General features: G+C 44.3%; 1 protein-coding gene across 4 annotated transcripts in view; it reads left to right on the forward strand.

Annotated features, from left to right (window-relative positions):
* Positions 1-26,430, forward strand: part of LOC124046431 (ryanodine receptor 3-like) — a 179,850-nt gene that overhangs the window by 138,183 nt on the left and 15,237 nt on the right. For 3 of the 4 annotated variants that reach the window (XM_046366785.1, XM_046366788.1, XM_046366786.1), the window contains exons 43-83: positions 1,247-1,350; positions 1,542-1,677; positions 2,182-2,368; positions 4,875-4,983; positions 5,157-5,277; positions 5,938-6,107; positions 6,921-7,141; positions 7,284-7,374; positions 7,914-8,054; positions 8,807-8,970; positions 9,215-9,293; positions 9,568-9,657; positions 9,805-9,951; positions 10,065-10,127; positions 10,241-10,316; positions 10,433-10,556; positions 10,712-10,827; positions 10,946-11,013; positions 11,120-11,241; positions 11,413-11,462; positions 11,556-11,616; positions 12,510-12,748; positions 12,871-12,952; positions 13,045-13,175; positions 13,283-13,603; positions 13,848-14,088; positions 16,522-16,609; positions 16,733-16,825; positions 19,027-19,197; positions 19,311-19,370; positions 19,473-19,607; positions 19,845-19,957; positions 20,697-20,796; positions 23,266-23,375; positions 23,644-23,695; positions 23,789-23,845; positions 23,957-24,056; positions 24,218-24,297; positions 24,392-24,468; positions 24,592-24,665; positions 25,985-26,002. In XM_046366785.1, coding sequence (XP_046222741.1) covers positions 1,247-1,350; positions 1,542-1,677; positions 2,182-2,368; positions 4,875-4,983; positions 5,157-5,277; positions 5,938-6,107; positions 6,921-7,141; positions 7,284-7,374; positions 7,914-8,054; positions 8,807-8,970; positions 9,215-9,293; positions 9,568-9,657; positions 9,805-9,951; positions 10,065-10,127; positions 10,241-10,316; positions 10,433-10,556; positions 10,712-10,827; positions 10,946-11,013; positions 11,120-11,241; positions 11,413-11,462; positions 11,556-11,616; positions 12,510-12,748; positions 12,871-12,952; positions 13,045-13,175; positions 13,283-13,603; positions 13,848-14,088; positions 16,522-16,609; positions 16,733-16,825; positions 19,027-19,197; positions 19,311-19,370; positions 19,473-19,607; positions 19,845-19,957; positions 20,697-20,796; positions 23,266-23,375; positions 23,644-23,695; positions 23,789-23,845; positions 23,957-24,056; positions 24,218-24,297; positions 24,392-24,468; positions 24,592-24,665; positions 25,985-26,002 — 4,782 coding nt within the window. The remainder of the gene's footprint in view (positions 1-1,246; positions 1,351-1,541; positions 1,678-2,181; positions 2,369-4,874; positions 4,984-5,156; positions 5,278-5,937; positions 6,108-6,920; positions 7,142-7,283; positions 7,375-7,913; positions 8,055-8,806; positions 8,971-9,214; positions 9,294-9,567; positions 9,658-9,804; positions 9,952-10,064; positions 10,128-10,240; positions 10,317-10,432; positions 10,557-10,711; positions 10,828-10,945; positions 11,014-11,119; positions 11,242-11,412; positions 11,463-11,555; positions 11,617-12,509; positions 12,749-12,870; positions 12,953-13,044; positions 13,176-13,282; positions 13,604-13,847; positions 14,089-16,521; positions 16,610-16,732; positions 16,826-19,026; positions 19,198-19,310; positions 19,371-19,472; positions 19,608-19,844; positions 19,958-20,696; positions 20,797-23,265; positions 23,376-23,643; positions 23,696-23,788; positions 23,846-23,956; positions 24,057-24,217; positions 24,298-24,391; positions 24,469-24,591; positions 24,666-25,984; positions 26,003-26,430) is intronic. The other variant, XM_046366787.1, reaches the window with a different exon arrangement.

A 26,430-nucleotide genomic window follows, 5' to 3' on the forward strand; every position in this document is an offset into this window, starting at 1 on the left:
AACTGCCTGTTGGGGGCAGAACGACAGATTTGTACCATGTCAGCTTGGGGATTTGAACTTGCAACCTTTCGGTTACAAGTCCAACACTCTAACCACTAGGCTACCCTGCCGCCCCATTTATTTACGGAGCATATCCGACAGGAAAATTACATGATTTAACCAGGGTCTCTTATTTGATATTGGGACAACTGGCTCATACTGTAGTTACACTGGGTGTGACAACATCTCTGACGCTGTTCTCATTGTTATGGACAATAATCTCATTGGGGCCTCAGGTTAGGTCCTTGAGCTGTCAGTCTGCGTACATTAGACACACATCTGAGAACAAGTGTGTGTGTGTGTGTGTGTGTGTGTGTGTGTGTGTGTGTGTGTGTGTGTGTGTGTGTGTGTGTGTGTGTGTGTGTGTGTGTGTGTGTGTGTGTGTGTGTGTGTGTGTGTGTGTGTGTGTGTGTGTGTGTGTGTGTGTGTGTGTGTGTGTGTGTGTTTTTTCGGCCAGTCGGTCGTGTTGAGAATTCATCAGTTGAGAGGGTAATTGTACATTCTATCAGGAGAGATGCCACAGTCATCCTGAACACCCTGCTGTGGCAGAGAGAGATTGCTTCTCTTCTGGAATACCTCGCACACAGAATGGTCCACAGGCAAAGGATAATCTAACCACAGTCTTGCACCTGTATTAAACAAAGTCTTTGAGTTAGTGTGAACCAATATTTTACACATTTTTGAATTTTTCTGTTTATGAAAACACAGAAATTGAAGTGTCCTTTACATCAGTGATTTCTCCTCAAGCAGTGTTCATAGGCTTGGATAAACTCAGTGAAACAATATAAGCTATGTGTAATTGTTGCAAGTAGGAGCTGGAAAGTTTGGTTTAGATCAGTTGACAGATGAACAATCTGCCAGTCCAATCAGAGCCTGGTCCTGGTTCATGAGTGTAAATGCTGCCCCCTGTTGTTGGCTTTGTTACTCCCACTATCTCCCATCTCAATGATTTATGATTTATGGTCCCACACATAACGAAAAATACATTACAGACCAAATTACTTTGCAATTTGCATACATTTAAAACACTAACATAGACATTACAGACTATATATAGAAAATAAAATAAAGACACAAATTTACACAATTGCTGACTACCTCAGACTTAGTGGAATGGAGATTAGTTCTCTATATACCATAATTGTTGTAAATGCCTGTAAGAAAGAAGCTACTTTAATGGGATCCTATATATGTTTTCTTCCCACAGCGTCTCCGGCCATGAGGGGCTCTACTCCTCTAGACGTGGCTGCCTCCTCTGTGATGGACAATAACGGCCTGGCCTTGGCCCTGGAGGAACCTGACCTGGATAAGGTAGGAGATGCTGTCTCTAGTGGATTTGTGTATGTTGATGTGTGTGCATTAGAATTAGTGTTTTGTGTCTATGAGTTTAAGATTATCCTCAGTCCCTGTGTCTGTTATTAAGCTTGTCTTGGTTGTGTCTTGATTGTGTCCTGATTTGTGACCTTGGTGTGCCCTGATTGTGTCCTGGTTGTGTGTTGCAGGTGGTGACGTACCTAGCAGGCTGTGGGCTCCAGAGCTGTCCCATGCTGCTGGACAAAGGTTACCCTGACATCGGTTGGAACCCCATAGAGGGCGAGCGCTACCTCTCCTTCCTGCGCTTTGCTGTCTTTGTTAATGGTAGCTAGGACACTGTACTGTAATGACTATCAACAGCTACTGTACTGAACCTTGGTCCCTGTGCGCCATCCACACCAGGTGTAGGCAAGGTTAGAGAGGGCCTGTCTGTATGCTGCAGAGCAGGCTAGACTGCCTGAGAAGGTTAGTATCTGGGAGCTACAACCTCAGTGCCAGTAGAGCTCAGTGGAGGAACAGCTCCTGGCTGAAAGAGCAAGGCAGCCATTAATTTCCTTCCTGACAGTGATGGACCAAAAAAAAGTAGCGATACATTGGCAAGCACTCACAAGATGAGGTTTATATCTGATGCTGTTCACCTCTGAGGCGTTTGGGTGCCCGTTGGAGTATTATGTCTCTGTCAGAGTTGTTGATATATGTGTGTGTGTGTTTTTCCACCTCCAATGCATTTTTATGTGCATCTTGTGTCGATGTCAATGTGCTAATGCAGTTTACCACTGATATATTTGTTTTGTTAACCTGGTGTGTGTGTCTGTGTGTGTGTTCCAGGTGAGAGTGTGGAGGAGAACTCCAGTGTGGTGGTGAAGCTACTGATCAGGCGTCCAGAGTGTTTTGGTCCGGCCCTGAGAGGAGAGGGGGGTAACGGGCTGCTAGCAGCCATGAAGGAGGCCATCAAGATCTCTGAGAACCCTGCTCTGGACCTGCCCTCCTCTGCCCAGGGGGTCAGCTCTGACGTGTAAGATACATACTGTACCTGCCATAGCTATAGAGCAAGAGCCAACAGCATACCCAGCTGGCACATAATAACATTCTATTTCAAGTCATGATCTCAGAACGTTCAGCGAACATTAACAAACATTCTTCTATGGGCATTTCAGTACTTCAGCATAACTTTTTCTGCAGGTTTCCTCATGGTTCTATTTAAACTCCTGTTCTCAGAACATTAAGAAAGCGTTCCATAAAAACCACAACGTTCAAAGAACGTTCTAAGAATGTTCTTTTTTAAACATATACAGTACCAGTTAAAGGTTTGGACACACCTTCTCATTCAAGGGTTTTTCTTTATTTTTACTATTTTCTACATTGTAGAATAATAGTGAAAACATGAAACTATGAAATAACACACATGGAATCATGTAACAACCAAAAAAGTGTTAAACAAATCTACATCTATTTTATATTTGAGATTCCTACGTTATGCTTACACATGTCTAATGATTAACCCCATGTTGATATATGTTCAGTTATGTTCCCCACTTCTGATAAAACAATATAGATACTGGAAAATCCCCATGATGTTATGGATTTCTCCTACTCTCCAACTCATCCCAAACCATCTGAATTGGGTTGAGGTTGGATGATTGTGGAGGACAGGTCATCTGATGCAGCACTCCATCACTCCCCTTCTTGGTCAAATAGCCCTTACTCTGCCTGGAAGTGTGTCATAGTCCTGTTGAAAAACAAAACAATAGTCTCACTAAGTGCAAACCAGATGGAATGGAGTATCGCTGCAGAATGCTGTAGTAACCTTGCTGGTTAAGTGTGCCTTAAATTCTCAATAAATAACTGACAGTGTAACCAGCAAAGCACCCCCACACCATCACATTTCCTCCTCCATGCTTCATGGTGGGAAATACACATGCTGAGATCATCCATTCACCAACTCTGCATCTCACAAAGACACAGCGGCTGGAACCAAAAATATCAAATTTGGACTCATCAGACCAAAGGACAGATTTACACCGGTCTAATGTCCATTGCTCGTGTTTCTTGGCCCCAGCAAGTCTCTTCTTCTAATTGGTGTCCTTTAGTAGTGGTTTCTTTGCAGCAATTTGACCATGAAGGCCTGATTCACTCAGTCTCCTCTGAACGGTTGATGTTGAGATGTGTCTGTTACTTGAACTCTGTAAAGCATTTATTTGGGCTGTAATTTCGGAGGCTGGTAAACTCTAAGGAACTTATCCTCTGCAGCAGAGGTAATTCTGGGTCTTCCTTTCCTGTTGGCGGTCCTCATGAGAGCCAGTTTCATCATTGCGCCCGATGTTTCTTGTGACTGCACTTGAAGAAACTTTAAAAGTTCTTGATATTTTCCACATTGACTGACCTTCATGTCTTAAAGTAATGGTGAACTGTCTCTTTGCTTATTTCAGCTGTTCTTGCCATACTATGGACTTGGTCTTATAACAAATAGGGCTCTCTTCTGTATACCACCCCTACCTTGTCACAACACAACTGATTGGCTCAAACGCATTAAGTAGGATTCGACAAATTCACTTTTAAGAAGGCACACCTGTTAATTTAAATGTATTCCAGATGACTACCTCATGAACATGGTTGAGAGAACACTTTTTTGGTTACCAAATGATTCCATATGTGTTGTTTCATAGTGTTGATGTCTTCACTATTATTTTATGATGTAGAAAATAGTACAAATAAAGTAAAACCCTTGAATGAGTAGGTGTGTCCAAACTTTTGACTGGTACTGTACATTCTGTTATCTATCTACTATCTTGTTCAGGTGTGTTTGCCGCATCCATTAATTGTTCACACCTGGTCTTAAAGAGTGCTTGTTTCCTTTGAAATGGGTTCTGTTTAAATAGACTAAAATGAACAGCTTTGCATGGGTAAAAAAATGTATGTCATGCTAACTCCATCCTGGTGGTGCGGTGGACTGATTGCGCGGATAGAGAACAGAGGATCACATGTTTGAATCTAACTGACACCATGCCACAATAAAAAATATACATGTGATAGCATGATTCATTTGTCCTATCTGTGCTTGGAATTCCAAACAGCTAACCTACGCCAGAAGTGTTATTAAACATCTTAATGAAACATGTTCTCAGACCGTCATTTAATTACCTTCAAATAGCCTATAATTTTCATTCTCAGAAAATAATAAAACCTCCCAGGAAAACTTTCAGGAAACCATAGTAAAGCGTTCTCAGAACCTCCCTGCAACCTAAAAATGTATGTTCCCAGAACAGGCTAAATTTTCACTTCTGTTCTAAGAACATTTAAAAAAAGTTTAATTTTACCAGTCAGGAAACGTATGGCTTTGTTCCCAGAACCATTGGGAAACCAAAAACATACGTTCCTAAAACTCCAAGGAACCAAATGTGCTAGCTGGGTAGAGCTAATAGTACATAGCGAAGTAAACCCTGTAAGATCCTCATCAGTTAGTTAAGATAACAAGACCCATCAGACCTTCTCACTCCCCCTCCTGTGTTTGTTGTGGGCAGGTCTGCTGAGGATGATGAGGAGGAAGAGGTGGTTCACATGGGAAATGCCATCATGTCCTTCTACTCTGCCCTCATCGACCTATTGGGACGCTGTGCCCCAGAGATGCATGTGAGTTTAGCTGATGGTCCCATCACAGATCATATGAACCCTCACCTACACTGAGTTCATTTGCATTCGAAACATCTCAGCATCTGTTCACTCTGACTCACCTGGATAAGTAAAGGTTGAATTAATGTATGTTCTCCACCAATAGGACTAATGCCTCTCTCATCCTCCCTCAGTTGATTAACAAGGGGAAAGGGGAGGCCCTGCGTATCCGTGCCATCCTGCGCTCCCTAGTGCCCACTGAAGACCTGGTGGGCATCATCAGCGTAACCCTCAAGATGCCTGTCATTCACAAAGGTAGAGGACTGCCCAATAAAATTGGTTGAGTTATTCATAATAAAGTAGGAAACCCAATGGTGGTGCTGAAGTGCTGTTGATCCCAGCTCACAGTGCATGTCTGTCTACCTCCCACAGCTTTGAGTAAGCCTGCTCTGCTCTCCTCATCTCCCTCTCATTTCTGTTCTGTTACTGTGTATTCTTCTCTATTGGTTGCTCTACACATGCAAGGCAACGCTCGGATCTTAAGACGCTGCTAGCTAGCACCGCCACACAACGAGAGCTGTCGGCTGGCCAACAACCTACTGGCCACACACACTGGTTGAGCCAACGTTGATTCCATGGTATTTCAATGAAATGACGTTGAACCAATGTGGAATAGATGTTGAATTTACATCTATGCCCAGCGGGAACTGAATCACTCAGCGGTGTCTCCCTCCCCAGAAACCCTGCAGTGCTGCTAATGAATACATATGGCTTTCTTCAACAGAAGAGACTTGATGTAATGTATGGGTAGCTCTCCAGCTGTGTGAATACTGCAAGAAAGACATGTAGAACACAAGTCATATTTACACAGAGACCCAACACCTCCATATTCTTATTTTGTTTTCCTCCTTTGTGTATCTCACCATTTTTTAATATCCTATTTTCACTTTCTCCACCTCTCTATCTCCACCACAGACGGCACTGTGACAGAGCCTGATATGGCGGCCAGTTTCTGCCCGGACCACAAGGCCCCCATGGTGCTATTCCTGGACCGGGTCTATGGTATCGAGGACCAAAGCTTCCTACTTCACCTGCTGGAAGTGGGCTTCTTGCCAGACCTGCGAGCCTCTGCTTCTCTGGACACGGTAGGTGGTGGGCTCAGCCTCAGCTGAGAGGTGGGAGACCATATTTGGCAAAGGCATCAAGTTGTTTGTTTTGCCATCTAGTTCTTTGTTTACCAGACAAGTGGGTTGAGGTATTCAAGGATGTGGGAGTTGAGTGGAGTGGATGCTGCGTATTTAAGGGCTTGTGTGTGAGAGGGAGTTGGTGTATTTAAAACTGATTGTTTAAAAAGTCTGGTGTGTGTGTGTGGGCTGACTGGAGTATTCGTAGAGGTTGACCCTGGTGATTGCCTGGGCAGGCAGGCGGTGAGACAAGGGCTGGAATATCCCTGGCTCTGCTTGTTTTTGATCTTTTTCTGAGACAACCTTCCACCCCAGCCCCAGCACAGTGTTAATGTGATAAAGTCCAAGAATAGCCCCTGAGCCACCAGCCGCCCCACTCCTATACAGACACGCAGCACATTGATCCACACTAGGAAGCGCTAATGATCAACTACCCACGTAATCCAGCAGTTAGCAAATAAAAGTCTGCTTGATTCCCATGCAGCAAGATGCTAAGCATCTTCCAGGCCTGGTATTAGAGAGTAGTACTCTGTAGATATGACTAGCCCTAGGAGGACACAGACTTTGCTCCGCTGTTTTAATTCCTCATCAGCAATTCCCTAAGGACAAATGTGCAGATTTAGCCTCACACTTGGCTTCTGTTTGCAGTAGTTGAAAGTCTTATCTGTGAGCATACCTAATGATAGTGATTGTGGAACAGTTGAAGTTGTGCTTAGGTGGTGAGATGACTGCTAGATGACAGGTCTATTGTGCCCTCTGACCCCTCCACTGTAGGAGGTACTCAGCACCACAGAGACAGCTCTGGCCATGAACAGGTACATTGGCTCTGCCATGCTTCCCCTGCTCACCCGCTGTGCCCCCCACTTCGCTGGCACAGAGCACTACGCCACGCTAATCGACTCCACGCTACACACCATCTACAGGCTGTCCAAGGGCCGCTCGCTCACCAAGGCCCAGAGAGATGCTATCGAGGAGTGTCTGCTGGCTGTCTGCAGGTAAGGTGTTCCACTATGTACTTTAGGAAGCAATAAGCTCACTGTGTGGCCATAGAAACGCTTAAGCCAAACAGAAGCAGTATTATTCTGGATGATGTCTGTCTGATCTCCTGTTCCCTCCCTGGTCCTCCTCTGTCTGCAGGTACCTCCGCCCCTCCATGCTGCAGCAGCTCCTGCGTCGCCTGGTCTTTGACGTGCCCTTGCTGACAGAGTACTGCAAGATGCCTCTCAGGGTATGTGTCCTCTCCATCCCTCTACCTCTCTCTTCGTCTGCCCACCTGCCCTCCCCCCCTCCCGCTCTGTCTCTCACTCCGTCTCTCTCTCCTATTAACGATGTTGTTCCCAGCATTAAGCAGATGTTGGCAGTTGTGCTGTTTTTAATACAACAGCCGAGCATCGGAGAGCAGAGAGCAGCCTGGAAGAATTGAACCGTGTTGACTTCACTGCTCCTCTCTGTCAGAGTTTTCCCTCCAGAGAGACTGTAGTAATAATAGCAGCCTGCCTGTGGAAGACTGAACACATTTGATTCTGCCTCCACTCACATGGGGCACTTGTCTGTTTTTATGCCGATCGAGTAAGAACTAATTTAGCATGACGTATCATCAGCTTGAGATCCTACGTGGGATGTTTGGCTCAGTGCCAGGGTGTTGTGTTTCGGTATGCCAGTTGCTAAGGTGTCTGTTTGCCAGTCCTTCAGTGTAGCTCACAGCAGAGTGAGCATCCTCCCACTAAGTCTGATGGACTGACCTTTGACCCTGTGTGTCCGCCACAGCTCTTGACCAACCACTACGAGCAGAGCTGGAAGTACTACTGTCTGCCGTCAGGCTGGGGCAGCTACGGCATGGCCTCAGACGAGGAGCTGCTCCTCACAAAGAAGATCTTCTGGGGTGTCTTGGATTCGCTCTCACAGAGGGTAAAGCGAGGTCACCTCTAACACAGCACCCAGGAGAACGTCAGGTCTCCAACAGGGCTCCTAGTTAAGCCTTCAAAGGCTGATAATGAGACAATCAAGCTCGGGCTGTACTGAGCTTTGATCATCAAGCCAATAGGTCATAACCTTCAGTAATCGTGTACCACGTTTCTGACAGTGAGCATTGGTACACGATTGAATTTTCTCTGTAAGAAAGTGTCTCATTGCCTTTCCTTTTTCCTTTTGCATTTACATTTTTCAAATCAAAGTAGATGTTGAATATGAACATTCATTTCATGATGGTCCTCTTTTTGATGTACTTGTCTGCACATCTTGGAGTGCACACATGAAAATTAAGCTGGTGAGAGAGAGCCCAGGCTGAGAACATCATCAATCTCTGTATTTGCTCTCTGTGTTTCTAAATTTTTTATTTAACCTTTATTTAACTAGGCAAGTTAGTTAAGAACAAATTCGGCCTTCCCCGGCCAAACCCGGATGACGCTGGGCCAATTGTGTGCCGCTCTATGGGACTCCAATCACAGCCAGATATGATACAATCTGGATTCAAACCAGGGACTGTAGTGACACCTATTGCACGGAGATGCAGTGCCTTAGACCACTGCGCCACCAACTCGGACACCTCTGCATTAAGCATCTTTTGTATCCTCTAGCCATTCCTGCAGTCTCTAGTCACTAGATTAGCCTTATTGGAGCTTTCTTTGATAGTTAACTAATCACACACTGTCTCCCAGCAGAAGTACGATGCAGATCTCTTTAAGATGGCCATGCCCTGTCTGAGTGCCATATCTGGGGCTTTACCACCTGACTACATAGACTCCACCATCAGCACCACCCTGGAGAAGCCTGCGTCTGTGGACGCTCAGGGCAACTTCGACCCCAAACCCATCAGCACAGCCAAGTGAGTGGCCATCAGAAACTAGTGTACAGGGTGACTGTCCGAGCAAATTACGAACAATTTAATTAAAGTGATACTACTCTGACTTGTAATCGAATAGCTTTTTATAGGAGCCACTTTAAAATTATGCACACAATGATTTTATATACTTTGACTCTGCATTTGCATATGCTTTATTCCAGTATGTATTATTTTGGATGCTCCAGATTTATACCTGCAGTGAGTAATTTTTACTCTGTTTTTACAGCATATCTCTTCCAGAGAAACTGGAAAATGTTGCCAACAAATATGCTGAGCATTCCCATGACAAATGGTCAGCAGAGAAGGTAGGCCAATGATGAGATCCCCTGCCAGGGTAACGTGTATTTGATGCTGCAAAATGACACCAGGAATCAATTCTTTATTGCAGGGCATAAAGATTAAGAATAAAATGCTTTGGCACTGTATTTTATAAAGGCTTTTCAGTACGTTCTTGGAAGAAATACTATGAGGCTTGTTTCAGGGTTGCTCACTCTATTTGTTTTTATTTGGGTTGAAGAACTAGCTGGTAAAATGTAATATCATCTCTGTAGAAGGGTCATACTTGTCTCTGCACGTCAGGTGATGTTGGGATGGAAGTACGGAGACTGTATAGATGAGAAGGCCAAGACTCACCCTCAGCTCAGGACCTACAAAGGCCTTACAGAGAAGGTGTAGTTCATTGCAGCATTACACAGCATAGGGTTTGAATTTGAACTACAGCATGCACTAATGTGAGCACTTAGTGACCTAACTGATTGTTAACTCTTGGTGTGTGTATCCGTGTCTGTGTGCTGTGTTAACTCCTGTGGTCCTCAGGAGAAGGAGATCCACAGGTTGCCGGTGAGGGAGACTCTGAAGAGCATGCTGGCTATGGGCTGGAACATTGACAGGACCAAGGATGGAGAGACCATGTCCCTACGGGAGAGTGAGAAGATGCGGAAGATCTCCCAGTCCTCCTCTCAGGTACTCAGTCTGATGGCCCGCTCCTCCTAGTGCTGTATATACCAGGACTGCTGAGTCGGATGTTCAATGTTTCTTTCGACTTCTAACTCGTTTTTCATGTTGTATTTTGGCAGGGTAACGGTTTCAACCCAACACCAATAGACACCAGCAATGTGGTTCTGTCTAGAGAGTTACAGGTGAGTGAACCTCACAGTTGTTAATTTGTAGCTGTTAATAACTCTTTTGTTTATGACTAGGCTGTGGATATGTTATTTAATTAACAGATGTTCTCTTTGCTCTTTGGATCAAGGGCATGATGGAGGTCGTGGCTGAGAATTATCACAACATCTGGGCTAAGAAGAAAAAGAATGACCTTGGAATTAGAGGTGATTCTATAATACTCTTCAATCACTGTGAGATGGAGGAGCCAGAGGAATGTAGTCAGAGTAAATGTGAGATTTATTGGTTCTCTTTGTTTCAGTGTTGTTATTTGTGGTTCCAGGTGGGGCAACTCACCCTCTGCTAGTGCCCTATGACACCTTGACTGCCAAAGAGAAGGCCCGGGACAAAGAGAAGGCCCAGGGCCTGTTCCGCTTCCTACAGATCAACGGCTATGCTATCACCAGGTTAGTGAGTGCGTGTGTGGGTGCATGTGTGGGTGCGTGTGTGGGTGCATGTGTGGGTGTGAAAACTAACGACACCTTCAGTCAAAACCGAAGACATTGATGTGTGTTGGTGTGACAGAATTACACTTCATCATTCCCTTCCTTCTGTGTTGTAGAGGTCTGAAGGACATGGAGCAGGACTCTTCCTCCATGGAGAAGAGGTTTGCCTACAAGTTCCTCAAGAAGCTCCTCAAGTATGTGAACTCAGCCCAGGAGTTCATTGCCCACCTTGGTAAGAGCCTCTGCTTAACATTCATATCCATGCCTTTGAATGCTCCTCTACCTTTTCTCTGTTATGGACCATGCTGCCTCAGTCTTCTCTTTATTGACCTTTGACCTTGCCATTTCAGAGGCCATGGCTACCAGTGGTAAGACAGACAAGTCACCTCATGAGCAAGAAATCAAGTTTTTCGCCAAAGTGAGAATATTGTGAATCTGTGAAACAAATGAACATTTAAATGCAGTAGATGAGATTGCACAAAGATTGTCACACATCTCCTAAATAGTTTTTTTGTTGCCTTAAGGTGCTCCTCCCTCTGATAGACCAGTACTTCAAGAACCACTGTCTCTACTTCCTGTCTTCTCCCAGTAAGAACCTGAGCAGCAGCGGCTATGCATCTAATAAGGAGAAGGAGATGGTCACCAGGTCGGTACACTACCATCTCACCACTCTGCAGCGAGTTATACTTTCTCACTACCTGTGTATGCTACTTACCTACTCTTCTCTTTACTCCCTTCATCTTGTCATCTTTTCCTCCTCTTACCCTTTACTTTAACCTCCCTGCTTTCGCTCTTTCTCTCGTTCTCTTTTTTCCAGCCTGTTCTGTAAACTGGCAGCTCTTGTCAGACACAGGATTTCCCTCTTCGGTAAGGAGCTGATTCGGCGCTTTTTAAAATTGCTTTCATGAATGACTTAGTGTGTGATATGTGTGCACATCGCTGTACTGTGCTCTCCTGTAGGGAGTGACTCCACCACCATGGTGAGCTGTCTCCACATCCTGGCCCACACACTGGACACCAGGTGGGTGGAGCTCAGTCCTATAGTCCTACGTCACAATATACGTCCACAGAGTTTGAAATTAGTTCAAAGGTTTGTAAGAGATCTGTTACGTAGCAATTTTACAGCACATGTCATTGGAAAAGAGGCCACCTCATGTCTAACCTATACAACATTACTTACATTACACCATGTTTATTCTCACCAGTTTGTGTTATTCATGCCATCTTGGAATCATTGACATTAAGAGAAAAAACTCCCACTGGTATTTATACAAGTACATTTAGCATGCATAGACAGCATGTACTGTAGCTAGCTCTGGGCTCTTAGTGTTCTTCAGAACCAATGTGTGGTTTCAGGCAACAGTTCTAAAAACTGAGGTTAAAATAGCAATGCATTAAACATGATGTTGATACTGAGGATGTAGTTATGGTACTGTGCCTGCCCATAGGCTTTGTCTTTCACCTCCCTCCCTTTGGGAGATTCAACACAGAATCAAAAAAACATTATGACAAGTCACAATATACTTAACAAAATATTGACTAATCTAATCTGCTTAATGTATCAAACAGTTTTTTTGGGGGGGGGTAATATTTCTGCACATACCTACACTGACAACCTTCCCTTGAATCTAGATATTTACATAATTTACTGTATAAATCATGCACTGTAAATATTCAAGGTCAGATGGGAGCTCAAATCACAGTCCCTTGGGAGCTCTCTGTAGTATCGCTGGCTCTTCTCTACGAAAATGAAGCTGTCCTTTGGGAACTCTTCAATCATACGGAAATGATTGTTCTCAAAAATGATAACATTAATATCCCACATGGGGACATTATGTGGTTATTGTGTGCAAAAATGGCAACAATGACAGACTACACACTCCTCCAACATTATTAACCCCTTCCCTCCGACAGGACGGTGATGAAGTCTGGCTCAGAGCTGGTGAAGGCGGGGTTAAGGACGTTCTTCGAGAACGCAGCGGAGGACCTGGAGAAGACCTTTGAGAACCTGAAGTTGGGGAAGTTCACCCACTCCCGCTCACAGATGAAGGGCGTGTCCCAGAACATTAACTACACCACGGTGGCACTACTGCCCATCCTCACTGCCCTGTTTGAACACATCACCCAGCACCACTTTGGAGTGGACCTGCTCTGTGAGTGACCACAGCAAGACCTATAGCTGTAGGAGATGGGAGGAGTGGAGCACTGCGTTTTAAATCATGTCGCTGACGCTGTGCATGTCAATGTAAGCACGCTTTCTGCTTTGTGTTTTCAGTGGACGATGTCCAAGTGTCATGCTATCGTATCCTGACCAGCCTGTATGCACTCGGGACTGGAAAAAACATCTATGTGGAAAGGTAGTATTATTTACATAATGATATGAGAATGCTATCACATCACAGATAGTATAAAGCTGTCATCTGTGTCTGTCTCTTCTTCTCCCCTGCAGGCAGCTGCCGGCCCTGGGGGAGTGTCTGGCCACCCTGGCAGGCGCCATGCCTGTCGCCTTCCTGGAGCCACTGCTCAACAAACACAACCCCTGCTCTGTGTTCAACACCAAGACTGCCCGCGAACGCGCCAGTGAGTTCCACACTATTATGATGCTGTATACCCTAACACTGCATTAAATGGTTGTTTGCTTATCATTTGTGTTGTGTTGTGGTTATGTTTGTGTTGTGTTTGTGTAGTCCTAGGCATGCCAGACGCGGTGGAGGAGATGTGTCCGGAGATGCCTCGTCTAGACGTCCTGATGAAGGACATCAACGACATGTCTGAGTCTGGGGCGCGCTACACAGAGATGCCCCACGTTATCGAGGTGGTGCTGCCCATGCTGTGTAACTACCTGTCCTACTGGTGGGAGAAGGGCCCAGAGAACCAGGCGTCTCCGCACAGTATGTTTTCCACCACCGTCACCTCAGAACACCTCAGCCTCATCCTGGGAAACATCCTGAAGATCCTCAACAGCAACCTGGGCATCGACGAGGCCTCCTGGATGAAGAGGATCGCAGGTTAGTTGGGTTGCATTTACTGTGTGGGAGTGTACAGCAGTCGGTCACAGTGGGTTGGAGCTTTAGGAAACATACTGCTTTTGAGGGAAAACCTATTTGTATACAGTGCTGATCAGATGATACATAGCCTGACAAAAGATTGTCTTTTGCATTCCTAGCAAGAGTGCTTTTGTATTGTTTTATTTTTAATTTCTAAGAAAAACAACTGACAATGTGTTTGTCACTATGACGTCTGTGGGTGCAGTGTATGCCCAGCCCATCATCAGTAAGGCCAGGGCTGTTCTGTTGAAGAGTCACTTCCTGCCTACGCTGGAGAAGCTGAAGAAGAAGACCGTGAAGGTGGTGACGGAGGAGGAGCTACTGAAGGCTGACAGTAAGGGAGACACCCAGGAGGCTGAGCTCCTCATCCTGGATGAGTTCGCTGTGCTCTGCAGAGACCTCTACGCCTTCTACCCGATGCTCATCCATTACGTTGACAATAACAGGTGAGCCTGCTAATTGAGTTGTTTTACAGTGGAGTGAATTGAGATGATGTGGTTGTGTTTCATCAGTACCCTAGGACCTATTGTAATTCAAGACGACACTGGTTTGGGGGCAAGGCTGTGGAGCAGAGGATATTATATGGATGTTTGTTCATCTCTTATAATGTATTATATACATATTCAGTACCAGTCAAAAGTTTGGACACACCTACTCATTCAAGAGTTTCTTTATTTTTACTATTGTCTACATTGTAGAATAATAGTGAAGACATCAAAACTATGAAATGATACATATGGAATCATGTAGTAACCACAAATGTGTTTTAAAAAATCTAAATAGATTTGAGATTCTTCAAAGTAGCCACCCTTTGCCTTGATGACAGCTTTGCACACACTTGGCATTCTCTCAACCAGCTTCATGAGGTAGTCACCTGGAATGTATTTCAATTAACAGGTGTGCCTTTAAAAAAAGTTAATTTGGGCAATTTCTTTATTTCATAATGCATTTGAGCCAATCAGTTGGGGTGGTGTACAGAAGATAGCCCTATTTGGTAAAAGATCACATCCATATTATGGCAAGAACATCTCAAATAAGCAACGAGAAACAACAGTCCATCATTACTTTAAGACATGACTGTCAGTCAATCCGGAACATTTCAAGAACTTGCAAGTGCAGTTGCAAAAACCATCAAGCGCTATGATGAAACTGGCTCTCATGAGGACTGCCACAGGAAAGGAAGACCCAGAGTTACCTCTGCTGCAAAGGATATGTTCATTAGAGTTACCAGCTTCAGAAATTGCAGTCCAAATAAATGCTTCAGAGTTCAAGTAACAGACACATCTCAACATCAACTGTTCAGAGGAGACCTGCGTGAATCAGGCCTTCGTGGTCGAATTGCTGCAAAGAAACCACAACACAACCACATCACAACACCAATGAACAGATGATCTCCGCATGTGTGGTTCCCACCGTGAAGCATTGAAGAGGTGTGATGGTGTGGGGGTGCTTTGCTGTTGACACCGTCAGTGATTTATTTAGAGTTCAAGGCACACTTAACCAGCATGGCTACCACAGCATTCTGCAGCGATACGCCATCCCATCAGGTTTGCGCTTAGTGGGACTCATTTGTTTTTTTAACAGGACAATGATCCAACACCTCCAGGAAGGAGAGTGATTGAGTACTGCATCAGATGACCTGGTCTCCACAATCACCTGACCTCAACCCAATTGAGATGGTTTGGAATGAGTTAGGCCGCACAGTGAAGGAAAAGCAGCCAACAAGTGTTAAGCATATGTGGGAACTCCTTCAAGACTGTTGGAAATGCATTCCAGGTGAAGCTGGTTGAGAGAATGCCAAGAGTGTGCAAAGCTGTCATCAAGGCAAAGGGTGGCTACTTTGAAGAATCTCAAATATAAAATAGATTTTGATTTGGTTAACACTTTTTCGGTTACTACATGATTCCATACGTGTTATTTCATAGTTTTAATGTCTTCACTATTATTCTACAATGTAGAATAAAGAAAAACCCTTGAATGATTAGCTGTGTCCAAACCTTTGACTGGTTGTGTGTGTACGTACAGTGGCAAGAAAAAGTATGTGAACCCTTTGGCATTACCTGGATTTCTGCATAAATTGTCATCAAATTTGAGCTGATCTTCATCTAAGTCACAACAATAGTGTGCTTAAACTAATAACACACAAATTATTATATTTTTCTTGTCTATATGGAATACATAATTCAAACATTCACAATGTAGGTTGGAAAAAGTATGTTAGAATGGGCAAAACGGCCCCCCTCCTGAGCTTTTCACACACGACAGTGTCTTGGGTTTCCCGAGAACAGTGTGAGAAACAAAAAGCTTCCAGTCAGCGGCAGTCCTGTGGGCGAGAACAGCTCAAAGGAGAATGACAGGAATCATGTAAGATGGCCACAAACAGACAACTAACGGCGCAGTGGTGTGCAGAACGACACAACTCGTCAATCCTTGTCACGGATGAGCTATTGCAGCAGATGACCACACCGAGTTCCACTCATATCAGCTAAAAACAAGAATCGGCTCAAGTGGGTGCGCGATCACCAACACTGGACAATTAAGTAGTGGAAAAACATCACCTGGTCCAACAAATCCCGGTTCTTGTTGCATCATGCATGCTGATGGCAGAGTCAAGATTTGGCATATGCAAGGTCCATGGAACCAACCTGCCTGGTGTCAACGATACAGGCTGGTGGCGGTGGTGTACCGCTGTCCAATCTGCAGAAACGGTGTGATGCCATTGCCTCAGCATGGACCAACATCCCTGTGGAATCCATGCCCGAAACATTCAGGCTGTTCTGGAAGCAATGGGGGGGGGGGGGGTCGCACCGGACCGGGTACTGGCTGATGAGTGTATTTTATATATAATAATCATCTCTTCTCTCTCCTTTCTCCTGCAGGTCCAGGTGGCTGAAAGAACCAGACACTGACTCCAATGAACTCTTCAGAATGGTGGCTGAGATCTTCATCCTCTGGTGCAAATCACATGTACGATTTCTCCTTATCAACAATGGACAAACTAGCGATTAAATAGATAGGACATTTTAGATTGAGAAATGAGCAAAGCAGAAGGTGTCTTCATCATGTACATTGGTATTGCTCTTTCCTCAGAACTTCAAAAGGGAAGAGCAGAACTTTGTGGTTCAGAATGAAATCAACAACCTGTCTTTCCTGACTGGTGATAGCAAGACGAAGATGTCAAAGGTAGGGCTTATTCAAATGTGGCTGCTTTCTGAGACAGACAAAAAAGCAGGGGCGCAACTTTGCTTTTAGAAGTTTACCCAGTCGGGAAAAAACACTCCCTCAGCCTACCTGACCGCTTGGAGGCATCTGCAAGATCCTAAAGCACACTATTGCCTCGTTTTATATCACATTCCAATGATTAAACTGGAGGGGACAAAAATGCACCCCTGCAAAACATTACAGCATATTCCCACTGCTGGAGTGCTCTACGACTATAACTTGGAGCACTCTGCAACCCCTGTGGTCATGTATGTTCACATCCTAACCCAGCTAACCTCAGTCCAACCTCCTGCTGCTATCTGTCAGCACATTCCAGCTGAGCCTTGTTACTGGGCTCCATTCTGCAGATTCAGCTCTTTCTCTCTCCCTGCTTCAGCAACCCCCGTGGCCAAACAACACAACTAATATTCCCTCACAAACAGAAGCCATGTCACCTCCTCAGGTACAGGGAATAGATTTGTTGATAGTTTTATTTTTTAAATCCTGTCTGCTTGTACACTTAATTCACTGGAAGCGCCATGCTCTACCAACTAAGCCACACGGGACCACAATAGTCTGCCCTGCCTTGCTGTTAACACATTACACATTATCGGCCCTCCTTCATCAGCCCTGCTTGTCATCATAACGAGCGTTTCTCATTCCCTTATGGGCCGAACATGTCCCAGCTCTGATATTGAAAGTCAACACGCCCATGACAAATAACATGATCACGTCACTGGTGTTTCTGGGTGATGGATATCCTGCGCTGGTGTGTGTGGCACCTACCTCACACTGGCTGTCTCTATTACACGGAACCCAAACCAGCTGCGCACGTGCGCCGTGGTGCATACATTTATTTTGTCCCCCCACACCAAACGCGATCACAACAAGCAGGTTAAAATATCAAAACAAACTCTGAACCAATGACATTAATTTGGGGACAGGTCAAAAAGCGTTAAACCTTTTTGGCAATTTTGCAAGCTAAATTGCATTTACTAGCTAATTTGTCCTATTTTGCTAGCTTGCTGTTGCTAGCTAATTGGTCCTGGTATATATACATTGAGTTATTTTACCTGAAATGCCCAAGGTGTTCTACACCGACAATTAATCCACACAAACAGTCAATTGAATCTTTTCTAGTCATCTTTCCTCCTTCTAGGCTTTTTATTCTCTTGAATATATATTGCGATTGGCAACTTTCATAAATTAGGTGCATTACCGCCACCGCCCTCGTTCGTCTTTCAGTCACCCACGTGGGTATAACCAATGAAGAGATGGCACGTGGGTACCTGCTTCTATAAACCAATGAGGAGATGGGAGAGGCAGAACTTGCAGCGCGATCTTCGTCAGAACTGACTTCTATTTTAGCCCATGTCAACGCAGACGCTCGTTGACGCGTGCGAGCAGTGTGGGTGCAATAATTGAATCATCTAGATTTCTACATTTATTTTGCAACGTGAGGGAACTCGAAGCGAGCGTTGTAGTCAGCCTGTGTCACTCAGCTCCTGTACTGGGCGGAGGGGTGTGTGTGTGTGTGTGTGTGTGTGTGTGTGTGTGTGTGTGTGTGTGTGTGTGTGTGTGTGTGTGTGTGTGTGTGTGTGTGTGTGTGTGTGTGTGTGTGTGTGTGTGTGTGTGTGTGTGTGTGTGTGTGTGTGTGTGTGTGTGTGTGTGTGCGCGTACAGTTAATGGTGCTTCTTTCTCTCTTGCTGAGTTGAATATGAGTGTCTTCTGTGTGCCAGCTTCTTCCATTTGTTTTTCTCAGTGCAGTCCTTTTTTATAACACCTCACCATATGGGTACAGGCAAACTGTGGGCGAATGCTGCTTTCAGGTTATAGCTACATTTGAAATGCTTCATGGGCAAATATTTTCAGCCGCCAGCGATGGAACAATGCCTTAGTTCCCTCTGCTACCTATAGGTTTAATTCAGCCTTTGGTGTGCAGCTGCTGTGCTTTCAATGTGAAATAAGCACAGTTAGAACAAGGTAGCAATTTAGAATGTGACTGCATTGGCTATTATAAAAAGGGTGTGGCCCATCTGATATATTACCAAATGGCTCCCTATACAGTGCACAACTTGCAGACAAAAGTAGTGAACAATATGGAAAATAGAGTGCCAATAGAGTGCCATTTTTCAGTGAGTGCCAGGTGAAATTATTAATGTGTCATTCCGTCCTGGTAACAGTCAGGGGGTCAGGACCAGGAGAGGAAGCATAAGAGGAAGCGAGGAGAGTTCTACTCCATCCAGACCTCCCTGATCGTTGCTGCCCTGAAGAAGATGCTGCCCATGGGACTCAACATGTGCACCCCCGGGGACCAGGAGCTCATCTCCCTGGCCAAGACACGTTACCTCCTGGTGAGAGGGCCATCCTAGCCCACATGGACCCATGCTGATTGAGGATCAGGTATCACTGGCCACACACTACCTGATGACGGTGTATCTAATTGTTTTCATGTTTTGCTCAACAGAAGGACACAGATGATGAAGTGAAGGAACATGTGCGGCAAAATTTGCACCTTCAAGAAAAGGTGAGCTGTATATTATGGCATTATTGTAATCCATAAAACTAGCAACTCTATCAAAAATCTGTGATGTTTTCTAACTCCTACACTGTACTAACCCACCCCCAGTCAGACGACCCTGCAGTGAGGTGGCAGCTGAACCTGTATAAGGATGTGATGGTGAAGAACGAGGGGCCTCCAGACCCTGAGAGGACAGTGTTCAGAGTCCAGAGCATATCAGCTGCAGTCTTCCATCTGGAGCAGGTCAGTGGCTGGCTGCACCATGCATCCCCCTTACTGCCTACATCCACTTCTTTATCCGGGCCCCTTATATCCATGTTACAGATCCTTAAGCTGTGATCTATATCCTGGATACTTTATGTCCTGCTTCTCTGATCTTTACTCAACTTGATAATAGTCACATTTGTGATCCAAACCATACACCCTGTTTCGTATGTTGTATTACAACTTACATATTTTGTCTTCATTTATTCAATGTAGGTGGAACAGCCGTTGAGGTCTAAGAAGTGCGTGTGGCAGAAGCTGCTGTCCAAGCAGAGAAAGCGTGCGGTGGTGGCCTGTTTCCGCATGGCTCCTCTCTACAATCTGCCCAGGTATCACACAACCATCTACATGTTGTGTAGTCAGTCCTTTACAAACATAAATATTACAACATAATTGTCAAATATTACAATAGAATACCCCAGCTGCTGATGTCAGTATTGGGAGGCAGCAGGCTGTGTTAAGTTTAGCATTCTCTCTCATTTCCAACCCTGCACTATTTCTTTCTCTATGCCTCATGAGTCTCACCCCTCTTTGCCTGGGCTCTGACCCTGTATTAATATGAAGCGTCCCTCCCCTAATCTGTACGAACAAATGTCTCGCCTCAGGCAGTTATCAAGGAATAGAAAAGGACACAAGCAATTTCATGCCCTGCTGCACTGTAACTCAATCACAGAGACTCAGGAGGAGAGACAGTGGGGAGGAAAACAATTGAGAGCCTGACCTCAGGGCGGCCATCTTTAATGTGTGCTCTCATGTCTCTCCTCGTCACCAAATGATTAGTTATTGTTGTTGTTTGGAGAATGTTTTGGAGAATGTGACATTGCATCATATTGTTGAGTAATTAGTAAGCACTGGCCTTTTGAGTCAGGTTAGAGCTAGAAATGTTAAGGACATTGGATGCAATGTCAGTCTACTTTTCCTTTCCACCTCTAATACTATCACATAACTCGCTCTGTACCCTTTGTGACAGTGGCTTACCAACCTTTTACCATATATCTACTACTCTGTCTCTGCTACTTTACCCTCTCTCTGTTCTCTCCTGAATGACTATACTGTACCTCCCCTCAGGCACAAAAGTAATAATTACTTCCTGAATGCCTACCGACGCTATTGGCTCGAAAAAATGCATGAGAACACAGACTATGACAGTCTGCTCTCCATGCTAACGGTAATGTAATGTTCAGACAACGTTTGTGACCCCCTGTTCCTCCCCCCTCCTCCCAGCCATGGTTTGTACTATAACTATAACTCTCATACTGTGATCCCACTGGCTTTCTGACTGGTCTGCCTATTATAAAGCTACACTCATCACTAAAATATTCACTCTGACCAAATGCTTTTTCTTCTAAGTTCCTGGTTTCTGTACCGATGTCGCTGTAATTTATATACCATATATTTTATTTAGCTTTAATCATTACAGTGTACTGTAGATGTTGCTAGAATAAATATATCCTGTGATCATTTTTACTGGGGTATACATGAAAGGGTTATGAAATGGGGGGGGTACAGTTCAAACTTCCAAGGTGTTTCTCAATGGTGACCAGTTGGATTTGCCAGTGCCCTATATCAGGGTTTCCCAAACTCGGTCCTGGGGCCCCCCCTGGGTGCACTTTATGTTTTTTGCCATAGCATTACACAGCTGATTAAAATAATCAAAACTTGATGATGAGTTGGTTATTTGAATGAGCTGTGTGCTCCTTGGGTAAAAACCATAATGTGCACCTAGGGGAGGGGGGGAAGCAGGACAGAGTTTGGGAAGCCCTGCCCTATACTAACCAGTATTAACCGTTCTTAACGTTATACCCCCCTCCTCTCCTCTTCCTCCTGGTCCACCCTGCTAACCCTCCTAATCTCCCTCTACCCCCCCAGGCATCGCTCTATTAACCTCTTCCTCCTGGGCTATCAGAGAATATGGATAGAAACAGAGACGTACTCTTTTGAAGAGAAGCTAGTGCAGGACCTGGCAGTAAGTACTGTACCTGTCCACCCCAGTGCCCAGCCCTCTCTTTGTGCTCTCTCTGTGGGGCTAGTCTCTTTTCTCCGTCCTCACCTGGCCGTGCTACAACACGAACGCTTCGCCAGTACAATGCCCGCCAAGTGCCGCAGGGGTTCTGCCAATCATCCATGTTCTGCCCCTGGCTCTGTGTGGCTCTGTCCCTTGCAAACTGAAACGCCTACGCGGGTACGCATGACATCACCCTGGATGTCAGTGCCGGCAGTACTGTACTGTAACTGTACCGTTTCTAGAGCTGTTTCCCTTCCTACAGGGGTGAGAGAGCATCCAACCACGATGCTACGGCTTACTGGTGAAATTTATGGAAGGTGTGGTGTCCTTCATAAATTTTCTGTTGCAGCATGGACAAAGTATAGTGTCATAGTCATGTCGTTTGAGGAATTTGTTGTAATCAAAGAATTCAGATATACTGTCCCTGTAAGGGTTGCTTTCTTTACAACTTTGATTCTAGATATCTCTGAAATTCTTCAAAACCCCATGCCGTCCTGTGTAAGAACCTGCTACATTTGTCAAAACAGCAATGAAGAAAAATGGTTATAAACACTCTATAACACTTTATAAGCAATTTTACAAATATGGTAGATTTAAAATGTAGGGAAAGTGGCTACATCCTAAAAGAGATGACCATGTGGAATAGTATTCCCTCTACCACTATTTTTTCCCCATCCTTTCCTGGTGGCCTCTGTTCATTGGGGGAGTAACTGTGGTGCTCAGGGATAAAGTGGTAGATGAGTATAAAGTATTATAGAGTATGGATCAGGCTCATGGAGAGTCATGCTTAACTTTCATCTTCCTCCCTTTATCTCTACTGAACACACACCCTCACACCGCTAACCTTGATACTGCTGTACCATCTAAATGTACTGTGTGTATGTCCCTGTGTGTGGGCCTGCATGGTCTGCTGATGAGTGGCGTGTCATACCCGGAATGCTTTCAGTCTGTGATTCAATGGGCCATCACACTAGTAATGAAGCAACATGGTGGGACAGGGTTTGACTGCACATTCTTCATCTTTAATTTCAATGTGCTTCTGTTGATCAAGTACACCTTGTTGTCTCTAAGGTGAGTGATGTACAGAGGAGACTGTTCTATATAATGGCAATGGTAACTGCATATGGATAGTAACTTGTCCATATTTCTGCTTGATACCTTTCCACGGGGCACAGACGTGAGTTCAACATCTAGTTTTGATTCACATTTTGTTGAGTTGTCAACGTGCAATCAACAAAAAAATGCACAATGTCATTTAGGTTAAAGGTTAAAGGTTGGGTGAATAAAAGACCATACCCTCACTTTTTGCAAACCCAATCAGTTTTCCATGTTGATTCAATGTCATCACATATATTTTTGGGGTTGAAATGACGTGGAAACAATGTTGATTAAACCATTCTTTCCCCAGTAGATTGGCCTTGGTAATCATTATTCCTGAAGCGTGTTGCAGTGTAATTTGAACAACTAATTTTATTTTTTGCAATTTCACTAATTCAAAGTGAAGTTATTGTGATCTTTAAAATGTGTATCAACTCAGTGTAGGCACAGAGGGTAAAGGGCACTTCTGTAATGACAGGTGATTGGGTCTTAGTGTAGGGTGGTACTCTGATGTGTGGCTGGGTGTTTGTGCAGAAGACCCAACTGAAGGTGGAGGAGGAGGAAGAGGAGGAGGCAGAGATGCAGCCAGACCCTCTTCATCAGCTCATCCTGCATTTCAGTCACAATGCGCTCACTGAGCGGAGGTAAACACACACACACACACACCTAGGCACCTGGCATCGTGCTGCTTGCTCCATCTGTGCTATGTAATATTGCCGGTGTATCCCTTGGCTAATAAACTGTCGCATTGAACTAAAACACTGCAGCATTTCTCCCCACACAGGGAGAAGCCCTCGAGCACAAGTAATTGTGTAATTAGTCATGCACCTGAGAGATGTGTTTATCATTGGAGTATATTTGTTTAGTTATGTAAGGTTCATTCACACATGTTTATCCTGCTTTTCCATTCAGTTCTTTGGAAGAGGATCCTTTGTATATTGCATATGCAGACATGATGGCAAAGGTACAAAGCCTATATGAATCTGCTTTTGGATACATGTCTTTAGTATCATGTAGAGGTCAACAGAGATCTGACTATCAAAGCTTTTGTCTTTAGAGCTGTGCAGAAGATGAAGAAGAAGAAGATGAAGAAGGAAAGGAGAAAACGTTTGAGGTGTTTTGGACCTCCCATCGATATATTAGATTTGACTAGTTTCAATGGTTTTGTAAGGAGCTGTGTTTGTTTACATGGTGTGTGTTTACATGGTGTTTGTTGACCTGTTAGGAAAAAGAGATGGAGAAACAGAAGACTCTGTACCAGCAGGCCAGACTGCATGACAGAGGAGCTGCTGAGATGGTGTTACAGATGATTAGCGCCAGCAAAGGTAAACACACACACACACACACACACACACACACACACACACACACACACACACACACACACACACACACACACACACACACACACACACACACACACACACACACACACACACACACACACACACACACACACAGTATGATCCCTGATTATCCTCTTTAGGTACGCTTGGGCCCATGGTGACCTTTACCCTAAAGCTGGGCATCTCTATACTCAACGGAGGCAACATACTGGTTCAGCAGGTATATCAGAATATTTATGGTCCATATCAATCTTTTCAGTATGTACAGTGGCACAGTACAGCTCAATTTGTTTTGTGTATTTCCTTTTTTGTAGAAAATGCTTGACTATCTGAAGGAAAAAGGAGATGCTGGCTTTTTCAAGAGTTTGTCAGGACTCATGCAGTCTTGCAGGTAAAATGATATCACAACACAAAAAACAAACAAATCTTTGACAGTTTGACATTCAAACAGAGCAAAACTATACATGTTAAAAGATATAAACCACATTGGCTCTCTTTCCTTGAAATTCATTAGTGTCCTGGATTTGAATGCATTCGAAAGGCAAAACAAAGCGGAAGGTCTTGGGATGGTGACTGAGGAAGGATCAAGTAAGTGAGGGGAAACACTAGACTACCTCAGACAGACATATGCACAGTAATCTCTCTTTCCTGTCAGAAAGGAATGACATTTGAATTCTGATATATTAAATACATGCATGTCTTAGAATTGTATTGTGTTAATGAAAAGTAATTGTAGATGTGTTTTGATTATAAGATAACAATTTATTTTCTTACCTTTGAGAGTCAAGTCCACTTGGTGCTATTGGCGAATGCTGAACCATGATACTCCGTACGGATTTGTAATGTCTAAAACCTTAAGCAAGTATAAAATAAAAATATTAAGTAGATAAAAAATATAGAATTCTAAAGACTCAATGTTGATTTAATCTGACCCCTCCCACTTCCTCTCACCCAGCCACAGGGTCATAAATTGCCTGTCTTCTGATTACCAACCAGTTAATGCTCACAGACAAAGCCTGTCTAAAATGTCATTATTCAACTAATATGATTTTTGGTGGGTTGCTCTTACTGCTTGTGCTACACTAAGTGGTCACTGTGTTCCTATTAACACCTTGTTGGAAATTCTGAATCGGCCCATAGAGAAACTGAATTCATTAATGGAGACTTACTGAACCTTGTGATGGAGGTCATGTCAAGATTACATCTGGAGGCTATTCCTTCATATTTATATGCAAGCAATAACAGCAGTCCATAAGGATATACCACCTGTCATTACGATTGGTCAGCCGATGTCCAACCCACCAGCTAATGATTGGCCCATGCCATTGTTGTGTTAGAAGAAGGCCTGTGATAAGGCTACTACAGATACATGGTGCAGCATTAGCGCGCCACGTTCGCTCTTATGTTTGTGATGAAAAAGCTCATCTCATTGTCACGTATGTCATTGTGTCTGTGTTCATGAGCCCGTGCTACTGTATGTTCCTCAGTCATGTGACATCTGAGCACGGTCTGTCAACAAGATAGAAAACAGATCTATACACAATAGATCACCCACCATCGAAGCGGTTGGATCTAATGGAGTGCATACAGTAAATGGCTATGATCTCCTAGATACTCCAGCTCATTCCCACCTCATGTAACCAGGCATAAGTGATGGTGACTGCAGTCCTGTAGTGTTTCTCACCCCCTGTCCCACACCAGGCCTGCCAAACTGTGCAGCAGAACCTGTAGACCTACCTACCTGAGACTCTTAACCGCATGTCTACTGTATGTCCAACGCCTAAAGTGATGTCGATATGGATCTCTTCTTCCTTACTACTTATTGAAACTCAATGTCTTCTCCTTTGCTTATGTCTGCTTTTTGTTTGTTTGTTTCTTCTTATCATATTTTAACTCATCGGTCGCAGTCAACGTGAGTGAGCGGGGTAAATACATGGTTTAGATTCTACTCATTTCGCAATGCTGCCATCCTGATTGCTCTGCGTCCGGCTCCCACCCCTTCCCCCTCCCCTCTGTCTGGAATGTAACAATAAAATAGTGATCTGAAGGAACAAATGCATGCTCCAATAAGACATATGGTCAGATTGTTCAATCCATAGCATCAGACCCAGGCGGACTCTTAACTCTCTCTCCTCCTATACAAAGTTAGTGCTTGTGGTCTCCTATACAAAGTTAGTGCTTGTGGTCTCCTATACAAAGTTAGTGCTTGTGGTCTATCTAGAAACTTGTCTGTCTCTTTTTTGTCGATACTACTAACCAATATTACTTGATAAAGTAAATTAGGAATAAGAATAACATTCCCAAAGCTTTGCTTGTATCTGAAGTACAGAACAACAAAGCTCTGCCATGCAGT

Source organism: Oncorhynchus gorbuscha, linkage group LG10, assembly GCF_021184085.1.
Source record: "Oncorhynchus gorbuscha isolate QuinsamMale2020 ecotype Even-year linkage group LG10, OgorEven_v1.0, whole genome shotgun sequence".
Taxonomy (NCBI): domain Eukaryota; kingdom Metazoa; phylum Chordata; class Actinopteri; order Salmoniformes; family Salmonidae; genus Oncorhynchus; species Oncorhynchus gorbuscha.